The sequence below is a fragment of the Molothrus aeneus genome, chromosome 5 (assembly GCF_037042795.1).
Source record: "Molothrus aeneus isolate 106 chromosome 5, BPBGC_Maene_1.0, whole genome shotgun sequence".
NCBI classification, from domain to species: domain Eukaryota; kingdom Metazoa; phylum Chordata; class Aves; order Passeriformes; family Icteridae; genus Molothrus; species Molothrus aeneus.
Window position 1 is genome coordinate 21,210,669 of NC_089650.1, and position 11,905 is coordinate 21,222,573.

The window sequence follows — 11,905 nt, forward strand, 5'->3', positions numbered from 1 at the left end:
TATTGCATCTTGAACTTGTTAAGTGACATCCTGGCAACCCATGCAGAAAGTCAAACACCAGATGTACTCTGGAGACAGACTTCCTTGTCTCCCAGCACACAGGCAGCTCTGTGAGGCCTGGGGTAGTTAAGTCCAGGGGATCTGCATCCCTATTCAAACAGTAGCCTGCTTTTAGACAAGAAGGAGGCCCAACAGTGGGACTACTCCATCAGGAATATGTTAACATTAAAGACACCCATAAGTGTTTTCTCTTCAAAACTGAAAACTCATGTGCCTTTGTGAAAACATGTACTGGAGGTGATAGTTGCTTGCTGTAGGTATGGCTGTACACAGTACAAAATCTTAACCTGTTTACAGCACTGTAAAAAAGTGAATAATAGGGAGAAGATTGCTCTGTGGGGTTGGTGGTCCAAATAGCCCCATTTTCCTTACATACAGGCCCAATGTGTGAGGTTCTCACTTCTGTCTCTGCCCTTCCTTGTAGGATGGAATGGGACAGCATTTTTGCAGTCTCACTAGATGGAGGAGAACAAATGCTGTGCAGCTGGGCTGCTGTCAAAACTAACAGCAATGGTCAAGTGGGCAGGAAGGGAGCAGTCTAGAAAGGGCTAATGACTTCTAGTTTATGAGCAGTATCAATTTCAAAGAGTGAGGAACATGCTCCCTACATAGCTCATGAAGGGTATGAATGATCCTAGCTCTTTTTTCCCCCTTCTTTAGATGCTCCTAAAATGGTGTTGGCAGGATTCAAGTGTGGCTCAGGCCAAGCCAGAGTGACAGAAAGGGGACCTGGTCCAGACGGGACTTTAGAGATGAGAAAAACGTTGGGGCTGTGTGTGTGTGTGTGTGTGTGTGTGTGTGTGTGTGTGTGTGTGTGTGTGTATGTGTGTCCGTATCCTTATCCTGCAGCCAGAAAATTCACAGTTTCTGACACACTTTAAGGTACAATAGTTTGGAGTTCACTGATGAGCTGAGCTTTCTGTGCCCTTCTTAGCCAACAGGAACCTGCCTGTTTTACTGAGCCTTCTTTTCCTGGTGCAGCTGCGGAGCAAGGGCATAAGGGAGCTGGACAGCACAGACTTCAAGCTGCTTCACCAGGGTGAGTATGTGCATCCATCTTCTCCCAGGGAAGTGTTTGTTAATTGTTCCATAAGATGATTAGGGGCTTGCTCCTTGTCCTTTGAGAGAAGATTGACCTTGCATTATAGTAATGATTGCTTTGAGATGCTTTCATAGCCAGAGCATTGTAAAGAGTTGTGGTAACTAACTCAGTTAACAAGGCCCAGGTTCTCTTCCTCTTGCTTTTACAATAATTTTTTTTCTCTGAAACCTCACAAGGTGGCCAAAGTATTCCCCTGACCATGATAAGATTTCAGGGTCAGTGACTGTCGTTGGTTTGGCATGTGACCACGTGGCTGCTGTGCTTCCTGAATCATTCCTGTCCATCCTTGCTATAACAGTCTGGTGGGGCTCAGGCCACAGTCTTGTGTTAATCAGCTATCAGGAACCAGCAGTCTAGTGAAATTGGGCTTTCCTTGGAATGTGAATTCAGAGTATATGGCTCCCAACCAACTGCAGGGCTTTCCCACTCCACCCCAAAGACAGAAGAGCAGGCTGTGTTTACCATACCATAACCTGCTGCCTTGTCTGGTGATCCTTACTTGGTGGCTTCTGCCTTCTTACTTGGCTATTGGAGGTTCATATAGCTGTGAAAAAAGAAAAGATATGAGGAGGAAAGTTCAGCTGATCCATCCTCTCATCTCTTCCCCGCTCTGACAAATTGGTTTCTCCAGCAGACTTTGAAGGACTAGCCCCTTCAATTTGAAATGTTTCATATCTCAGAGCTGCCTGTGTTGCCCTTGTAAAGACGTGGCATTTCTCAGACATTCATTAGCCAAGGAACTGGGGGTGTGGAGGAACCACAGCCTCTTTATCCCAGCCTTTTTAGCTGCTGTGATTTTAGAACACAGCTCAGCTTCTCCCAGGAGCCACAAGCCCCTTTTGCCCTTGCTTTCTGCTTTGTTCTTTTTCCACACAACTCTCTCCCTACCCCAGGCACCCCATTTATTTCCCCCTTGGCCTCCCAGCTGTGTTCTCTAGGGGTGGATGTGCAGGACACTCTTCTCTAATGAGGCCTCTTAGATGGAAGAGGCGTGTTGATGTGTGTTTTCTGAGAATTGCTTACTCAAGTTTTAAGCTCTCCAGAAGATCTTCAAAGACAGTTTTGCTGAGCCCTGCAGTCCTGGATTTCCCTCCCTAACTCTTACCAAACATTGTTGCTAAGTGTTTGGTGCTTACAACAAACATGACATTTTACTCCTGGTGTGAGCAAATTGGTGAGAGTGAAGGAGCACAGCTCTCCATGGCTTTCCCCAGTCTGGTCACCATGAGAGACAGTCACATCATTGTTTATGCTTGTTCTAGTACTAGGATCAAACTCACACTGTGGAAGCAGATAACTCACACTGCAGGTTTTTCTCTGTGGAAACAGATGACCTAAAGTCCATTGCTCTTGGATTCATTACTGCCCAATGTGATATATGCACTCCAATATACCTTTTTCAATTCCTCTCCCCACTTCTGCACTCATCCTTCACTGCACTGTCCACTCTAAAGCAAACACTGTAGAGCAAACCCCTGTTGCTTTGTCTGTGCCATGCTGTGTTTATTTTCACTTTGTCTGAATTCCCTCCCCACTGACTGACTTCTTTCATTTGCTGAGGTGCTCTGTTAAGTTGGTGTCCTTGTTACACCTGTTCTTTTGTTTCCAGTCTGTAATCTCTGTGGGAAATGCAGGCCAAGGGACACTGACCTCCTGCAGCCATCCTTGAATTTTCTGTACTGGAGCCTTCATCAGACAACACCTTGTAGTCAACAGAGAGGTGAGGAAGGATTGTATTGATTGCTAAGTTAATTTCAGTGAGGATGTAGCTTGACAGAGACTGTATTCTTAACTGTCTTAGCAGGTAAGGTGGACGTTTCCCCATCCAGACACAGCATTATAATTAAAGACAATTTCATACTTTGGATGAGGTTTTTTAGGTTGAGGAGTTTAGTTTGGTTTTGCTGCCTTCTCATGATTTGAGAATTGGCTGCTGAAAGACAGAATCACTGTATTTTTCTTGTTCATAAACACAGCAGTGGGCCTTTGGTGCCTAGCTTGAAATATCCTGGTATTGTCATAGTTCAAAAAAATTAAACAATACTAGGGAAAAGCTCTAATTGACTTTCCTACTGTGTTGTTAGTTGATTAGCTGGCTGAGCAATTGCTTGTGTTCTGGGAGATGAATACCAGTAGCTGGACAGCCTCACTCAGATGAGCTGTGGCAGCTGGGCTACCTCACTGCAGCAGGGGTGTGCTCTGCACTTCTGTTGTGCTTGTCAAGGTTGTTTAACCTATGCCATCCCATCACCCTCTCTGATTTTGTTTCTCTCATGCAGCAGTAGCTGTGCTGCTCTCCAATGTGTCCTTGCTGGAACTCCTGCAGAAGGTTTTGGAATGCACCTGGCTGTGGTCCCCTCCTTCCAGACCTGCCTCCTTGTCATCTGAAGATGCCTTGCTGTGCTCTGGATGGCTGTTGGTGGCATCCCTTTTGCTTTATCAGCATCGCTACAATACTGAGGTTAGAACCACTCTAAACCCCTCCAGTGTTCAGAGTCAGCACATGGATAAACCTTAAAAATAAATATGTGTGTAAGTATATATATATATATATGAAAGTGTTTTGCTTTGGCCTGTAATCTGATTGTGTTGATTTCTCTTTTGTTACTGTCCACAAGTTATTCCCTGCTGCACCTCTCCAGCAGGACTGGAAGTTAGCATGTCCCTGAAGGTCTGAGACAGGAATCATTGAAGAGTTAAAGAGGGGTGCAAATTCTGTGGGGAGAAGTGCATACCCAGCTTTCCTGATCCAAAACATTTTCCTCTTCAGGACAGAGCAAAATATATTTTAAAACCTTTCTCAAGGGAAGACTGGGGGTGAAAGGCACAGCTCCCATGTTGTAAACTGCTTTTTTGTTACTAAAATGATCAATAGTGAGATAGAACCTATTATTGGTAAGTAAGTGTTCAATATTAGCAAGCTCTTATGAATGTGGGCAGCTGTCATTGTATTTGATGATTTGCAGTCCAACAAGACATCTAAGCTGGAGTTGTCAGCTATTAATGGAATTACAACTTTGAAGGAAGCATTTTCCAATGTCAATACAAAGGAAAATGTTTCCTTTTGAAGTACCTACCCAGACCTCTCTTGGTATGGAGTTAGAGAGCATGTAATGAGTTGTGAGCTCTGCTCTTGCAGTTATGCCCAGCAGAGTATGCTCTTTGGGAGTTGGAACACCTGTTTGCAGATGATAAAATCACATTAAGGACATGCATGCATGTGCACAGAAAAGCAAGGGTTTGATTTCTAATGCTGAGGGAAGATGTTTTCCAGAAGACCAGCCCAGACCAAGTCTGCACTCATTACTTTGTCAGCATGCAGCCTTTGCTTAGGGCTCAGAGCATGGTACTTGTACAGGCTGTCAGCTGTGGGAATGCAGCCTGGCCCTGCTCTGGGAGCTGCTAAGTACAGCCTGCCTTCTCAGTTTCCAAGTCAGGGCTGTGTCTGGGGCTGTGCCAGTCCCAAACGACATTCTAGTGTCAAGTGTCAAGTATTGAGCTTCATCTTGTGGGACTGATGCTCTCAGCTCCTATTGATCCTTGAAGTGCAATCATTTAGCAGCTTATAAGCCTGTTGCTGGGTTTTATTAATACCAACTGGCTTGATGTGCTATGATATACAACCCAGAAATGTTTTTGCACCAGAGATGAGGACAGAAACTGCAGATACAGCTGGGAAATTGAAATGCTTCAAGACTGCTTCAATGTTTCTAATCTTCAGCATTTCTAATTGTCAGTGTTTCTATTCTTCTGTTGAAGGGGAAGAAGCAGAAGAGTCACTTCTCTTGCTTCTTTCTGCTGTTCAGTGTAGCTGGAGCTGCACAAAACATCCTGGAGACTCATAAGAGCACCTTTGTGGCTGTGAATGTGAGCTGATGATAGGCTGTCTCCCTGAGCCTGCAGTTTTTAGAGGAGAACAGTGCCTTCAAGAAATGGCCACATTCATCTCAGGCTGATGTTAATAGTGAGGATTTGTCTGGTCATAGCCAACTTACATCTTAACTGTGTTGCTGCTGCTGGCTTTACCCTGTGAATAAACAGGGCTCATGGGTGGCAGGCTATTAGGGGCTTTGGCTTGTCAGTTCTAAGATGAGTAGCCACTGCCACCATGTTGCAGGAGCTACTCCTAGTTCTCTGTGGAATATTTCTCTCTTCAGAAGAGTATTTAGAGGAATCAGTCCTGTGATGCCTGCCTTCTCATATCAACTCTCTGGCTTGTTGAAGAGTTTGTACCCTTCTGGTGTTCTCTGAGCCTTCATGCCCTTGCTCTTGAATGGCTGTTCTGTGAAGGAAACAATGTACTGCAGATTTCCCTCTCAAGCCGACCACTCCTATTTCACCGAGTTCCCAAGTCCCTAAACTCCTCTGCCACTTACACCCATGCAATAGTTCCTGTCCCTGGGCTCTCAGCAGGCCCCAGCTGCAGCAGACAAGGACAGCTTCTGGCCACTGCTGCTTTTTGGCTGCCTGGCTCTTCAGTCCTGCTGCCTGGCTCTGTGGCTAAGGTAGAGCCACCTTGGTGGTGGCTGTTTCTGCCACTTCATGTGCTTGGCAGGCTGACAGCCACATGCCAGAGGTCCTGCAGGGAGAAGTGAGAACAAGACAGACAAGGTAGGCTGCGGTTTGGAAGCTGTGCAGCTCAGGCTAGTGGTAAGGGAAACATGAGGGTCCAATGATGTAACTCTCCCTTCTGTTCCCTTGGTTTTCAGTGGTCATCATGGGATACTGTCTAAGAACTAGAAGTACGTAATGGAGCTTTCTATCTGCTCCAAACCAGCACCACTTTTTCTCTTCTATTTAATTCTCTTCTAGGTTCACCAGACACTCTCTGTAGACCTTACAGAAGTCCTGAATACAGTCATCTTCAGGAATAAGAAGCCAATCCTGCTGTTAGGTATTTACATCTGTTAGGGGGATTTGTCTGGAAGCAGCCACTAGTACCATGATACAAGCAGCAAGGGAGAACTAGTGACAATGGAATGGAATGGAATGGAATGGTGGGGGTGCTGGAGGGAATCTGGAAACTTTGGTCCATTTGACGTTGTAAATGTATAACTGGTGGTGAGAAGGGGCAAAAGGGAAGTTCTGTAGTTGGACAGATCTTCCTTGGAGGTTGGTAGTGACATCTGGAACTGAGTGTGAACTGTGTTAGTGTCTCAAAGAAGGAGATTTACAAAGAAACACACGTTGCCATTCCTGTCTACAGCTGTCAGCAGCTGCCAGACAACTCTGGTGGGCTATTAAGCTCACATATTCTCATCACCCTCTCCCATGCTATTGCACAGGCACCAACACACAGGGTAGAGCAGAGAAAAACATTGACACATACTAAAAAGCATCTCTCTGTCTAGTGAGCATCATGCAGTTCCTGAGAGCTGTCCTGCGACAGAACTTCTCCTCCTCCCTGCTGGTGATTGTTGGCCAAAACACAGCCCCAAGTGCTGCTCAACCACAGCCATCATCACTGCAGGACACTGCCCTGCACCCCCTTGCCATGCAGCAGGTCTTCTCACTTGTTGTCAGTCTGCAGAACCTTCTGGTGCATGTCCAGTTGCAGGTATGTAAAATATTATTTTTGGAACAACACTAGTGTTGGGCTTCAAGCAGGAACAGTAACCTGAGGAGAAACCACCCTGCTGTAGAATCAAAGGGGCTGCCTGCTTGTTTTTTTCTTTTCCCTGCATTTTCAACCCCTTACAGATGTGTGATGAGGAGGAGGGAAAATGCTCTTGCTGCAAGCACAGTGCAGTGAGAGAGAAGGTAAATCAAGCTAGGCAGTACTCCCTGCTGCTCAACTGGGTTGCTGAAATTCTGTGTACTAATGACAATTTCTGTCTCCCCATCTCTTTCTCTGCAGGGATGCCACATCCATAGGGACAGATGTGGGCAATGTATAACAAATCCCAGTTCATTCCCCATGCCCCTGACAAGGTGCTTCTGGGGGTAGTGAGTGCATCAGCATACATTTAACTTGCTCAAGTGATGCTGGGCTCCAGGGGTAGTACATCAGTTTCCATTTAACACTTAAGCTGTGTTGGGCTCCTATCTTTATTCTTTGGAGGCTGTTACTTATTATTTTTAGTCTCAAAATAAGTAGTTGTAGCTCTGTCTGGCTCCTTGATGTGACAGATAATTTGCAGCACATTGCATTCCTTGAAGGAGATGAAAGGTGTTATTTTCCTGTGCTGCATACTCTTCTGATCCTGGCACTTTATAAATTTTCCTCTTGCAATAGCTGTTGACTGGGTTTTTTTTTGTTTTTTTTTTTTTTTCCTTTCTCTTGGTATTCCAGAAAGACTTGCTGCTCTCTCAGGCAGTGGTTGCCTGCTTAGAAACCTTAGTGGAATACCTGTATGTGAAGAACCAGGATGTTGGTAAAGTCTTCATGTTCTTTCTTCTCCTAGTTCCCCTCCTGCAGTGATTTTGAGCTCTTTGTTCTTTATCCAGTAGTGCTCTGGAGAAAATGTGTGATGAGTTTATGCCAAATAAGAAAAATTATTTGTGTGCCTAAAGTTAATATTGTGCTTTGTGGGATGAGATCTCAGTGCCTGGCTCCTCTGCATGAACTTTGGCTCTGGACACCAAGATGCTTTCCAGAAGGCAAAAAGTAGTTCTCCAACCCTGTAAGAGGGAAAGGTTTGGGAATGGAAGGAGTATAGGAATAGTCTTTGACCTTCAGGCCAATTGTATCAAACCTTTAGACCATAAACATATGGGAGGGAGGGAGGGAGGGAGGGAGGGAGGGAGGAAGGATCTGAACATGATGTGTCTTACAAAAGGACAGTGTTGGTCATAGTTTGGCCCTGAAGGAAGGGAAGGGAGAACAGGATATTAGGCAGCCTTAGGGAATGGAAGATGGAAATTCTGGATTTCCAGGGGTGAATTCTGACCTTGGTTTCCAGAGTGCATGTCAGACCTAATGTGTACCCTGTTTTCAGTATAACATAATATCACTGCATTCTACATTTGTACCATCTACATTGTTGGGGGGGAAGAATAGACCTTTCTGCTATTGTCAGCCTCTTGCCATGAAGTTCAGGTGCTGGCTCTGTTCTTAAACCAGAAAGTTCTCTGTACCCTGACCTGTTCACTTCAGTTGTTTAAACACCAGTAGAGGAGGGAATGGAGTGAATGAACACCAGGCAAAAGGGACACTGGTGGGAGAGAGGAAGTGGTTGGATAAAGATGTAATACTGCAGATGAATGACAGCCAGTCATCCCCCAGAAGGGAGGCTATTAAAAGGCTGAATTAAAAAAAAAAAAAAGTTATGGGGAGGCTCTGCTAATTTGGGATTAAACTAATGAAATGCTGCTGCAGCAACAGCTGAACCTGTCACTTTGGCTGCTGTGGTGCTGAAGTTCAGAGCAACAATAACAAGAGTCTCCTTATTTCAAGCAGAATGAGGGTCAAGCTTTATTTGGCCGAAAGATGCAAGAACACTGGAAAGAGTCTGTCCTGGACTCTGCCTCTAAGAGTTGACTCACTTGAGGCTTTCTAAAACCCTCTTTTGGTCCAGAGATATTTCCAAATGTGCAGAGCAGGCTCATGCACAGTGCTGGTACTCTCTCATTTACCTCAGATAAAAGATATCCCCAAAATATTTGACATTATTTTTCAGTGTTGTTTTCCTATGGAAAAGATTCTTGTAGTGGCAATAGGGAGGTTATGTGACTGTCAGTGGAAAAGAGACCTTTTCTACACTCTGGTGAGTTGCTATAGTATAACAAGTTACATCAGTTGATTTATTTGTCCATGCCATGCTCCTAACCTGTACTAAATACAAGGTAATAACATTTTAATTTCAGCATTCAGTGAAAGACTTCATGCCATCATAGACTTATGGCCTTACCTAATACATGTTATGTTATCATGTTTGTTCTTTAGTGAGAGCATTTTCTCTACTGACTGCATTGCCACCATCAGCCTGGCTGGTCCCCATAGTCCACTGTCTGATGTAGATCCAGCCTCAGTTTGTTCAGCTTCTGTTATTGGGCTTTCTTCATTACCCAAAGGGTATTCTGCAGCTAAGTAAAAACTGAGGTCAGGAGAGTTGTCCTCAGATTGAAACTGGAGGGTATTATTTTTAAAACCCCAGGCTGAAGATATTCTCTCTCTGTTTTATGACATACACCCCAGGAGAAGGTTTCTCTTCCTGTACCAGCACAAAGATGGACAGTATGTGTTTTCTGCTTTGAAAAGCTATTAAGCTTTTGTCCTCTTGACTGAACTCTTGCCCAGAGAGTGACAGATTAAAAAGCAAGTAAGAGCAGTGAAAAATAACCCTTTAGTGTTTCACAGCATGGGTTCTAGGAGAGAAAACTTGGGATCAGTATTGAAGACTGTCCTTAGCTGGGTTCAGCCTGTCACTTTGGCAGTTTTACAGCTGTCTTTGATTGGCTTCTCCTTCTCTCCCAGCTCTGCATGTTGCTTCACAGCCATGGCACCGATTCCTGCTCTTCACACTACTCAGTGGGGGCCAGAAGTCCTTTCTGCAGCCAGAAGTTCTCAGGCTGATGACTTTGGTGAGCAGCAGAAGAGTGGGCTGTTCCCTGTCTTTCCCAGTATGTTGGCACAATGCACCTAGGCTAGTTATTGGTAGTTAACTTGCTATGCAACACAGTCTCTGATACTGCTGTGGCTTTGCCCAGGACTGTATTCCTGCCCTCTATTAATAATGATACTTTCAAGTGAACTTCCACACCCTGCAGAAACTGACTGCTGTTACTGAGCACCTCCCGTTCTTCTGGTGTTGGTAACATTTATTTATATCATCTAGGATCCCTGGGGAGGAGAGGAGAAACTTGCAGAGAACATGCAACTGCTGTTACCAGTCAGGGAGCAAGCTGGCTGCTTGGCATTGCAGCTTGTCTCCTGTCTCGATCTTACAGACCTGACTTTTCAGGGCAGGGAGTTAGTGCCATATTCTACCCTGCTGTATGTGGGGTCTGTGGGCTAGGGGGGGAATGTGATCCTACCTAGCAGAAATACTGAAGATATAGCCCTCATGGCAGTGAATGAGAAGAAGGGGTTATTAAAGTGAACCTTCCCCCGCCAAATATAAGATGGGTCTGTGAGTATTTGCTGTTCTTATTTCAGTTTTAAAAGGTTACCTCATTTATTTTAGTTCCCTCCCAGCTTAAACCAAAATAAATCTGGCTATAAATCAGAGCCCCATCAACATAGATATTTGCACTGGTTGCAATAGAAGTGGTATAAAAATCAGGCCTGTGGTTAAGGTGCTGCAGTAATGGTGCACAGAAGAGGTCTTTGCAAGTGATGAGTCACTGTTACACTCTGTGGGTCTTCCACTATTTAATGTCTCTATTTTTTCCTTTGTTCAAGTTTGTGAGATATCAGAGCAGCAATATTATTTCTCAAAAAGAAATTAGCCAGATTATTCAGGAGGCAGCAGAAGCCAACATAGCAGAGCTGCCTGAGGCCACATCTCATGCTCTTCACCTCTTCCTTTCTCAGGTAAGAGAGCAGTGACTGCTTAGGAAAATGGGAATGGAGTCCCTAGGTGTTTGCTTTGGCCCTTGAAGATCTCATGGTCTGTGTGGAGATGAGGGAGGGAGTATGAAGGAACAAGCCCAACAGTTTTATGTTGTTCTGGAAATCATTCTTTTTTTTCTGACCCCTCAGATTCAGAATAGTCATTACCACGTGGAGCCAGAACAGTCAGAGGTCATTCAGACCTTGCTAGATCGGCTCTTGGGACAGAGCACCGTGTGTGTAAAGCATCAGGACATTGTGTATCCTTTGGTACTAATGTGTGTGGCCAAAGTACCACTGTGGGGTACTAATGTGTGTAACAGAGATAGAAAGGATACTTAATTTGCTGCTCCTTCTCTTGTTCCAGCTGAAGGCAAACAAAATTGAAAAACCCTGAGTGGTTTCTACACTTGGCTAACTGTGGGATGAAAGACTTCATCATGTCCTAATCTGAGAAGACATTTCAGAAATGAGTAGACAATTGGGATTAAAGAAAGTTCTGTGTGCTGGGCTTGTATTCATCTATAAAGCAGAGGTGATCTGATGAAAGAGGGGCAGGCTTGGGAGTCTCTGGCTTCAAAGCAGTAACAATCCCTGTATTGATTTCTCTGGAGGATGAGCAATGAGTTAATCTCTGTTTGCATGCCATCTAGTGCCAGGATGCCCATGAAGTAGTGGAAACCCAGATATGACTCAGGCACTTTCAAAACACAGAGAGCATTTGGGAACCACTGAGTGGAATTACCAGATTTTATTCTGTTTGGGCCTAGTCTACCACTGTGAACTAAATCCTCTTCTCTGGAGATAGAGGCAGAGGCCACTCCCAGATACCTTGTGGAGAAAGAGGGAACCTGATGCAATATTTGTTTCTCAAACTTTTTCTGCCTTCCTGTTTTCATCGCGCTGCATTGCCTCAGATGTGTAGCAGTGATGGAAGTGGACATGGCAGTGATTTCCTGTGGGTGTGGGGACTTCACTGTGGGGCACTGTCATCAGCCATGTGTAGGGTACGTGGTGGGTGAGGTTTTTGTCCTGTCAGGAGTAGCTTGTCCTCATGCTTACCCCCAGTGCGATGTTACTGCTCTGTTGTGGAACAATCGGAGGGCAAGTTGTCCTGGTGGAGGCCATCGAGGCCCACAAAGTACCTCTCCACTTCATTTCTCCATTTTGCTTCTCTGTACAGGGATGAAGGACTTTGGATGGGAGGTTTTGTTACATTGCTGAAGTTACTTTTCATTTCTGGCTTGTTT

At 44.9% G+C, this 11,905-nt stretch overlaps 1 protein-coding gene across 1 annotated transcript in view; it reads left to right on the plus strand.

Annotated features, from left to right (window-relative positions):
* Positions 1–11,104, plus strand: part of MEI1 (meiotic double-stranded break formation protein 1) — a 37,078-nt gene extending 25,974 nt beyond the window's left edge. Inside the window, exons 23-31 of the mRNA XM_066550289.1 lie at positions 995–1,099; positions 2,772–2,882; positions 3,442–3,623; positions 5,975–6,056; positions 6,514–6,719; positions 7,455–7,536; positions 9,579–9,685; positions 10,506–10,637; positions 10,806–11,104. Coding sequence (XP_066406386.1) covers positions 995–1,099; positions 2,772–2,882; positions 3,442–3,623; positions 5,975–6,056; positions 6,514–6,719; positions 7,455–7,536; positions 9,579–9,685; positions 10,506–10,637; positions 10,806–10,997 — 1,199 coding nt within the window. The 3' untranslated portion in view covers positions 10,998–11,104. The remainder of the gene's footprint in view (positions 1–994; positions 1,100–2,771; positions 2,883–3,441; positions 3,624–5,974; positions 6,057–6,513; positions 6,720–7,454; positions 7,537–9,578; positions 9,686–10,505; positions 10,638–10,805) is intronic.
* Positions 11,105–11,905: the final 801 nt, after the last annotated feature.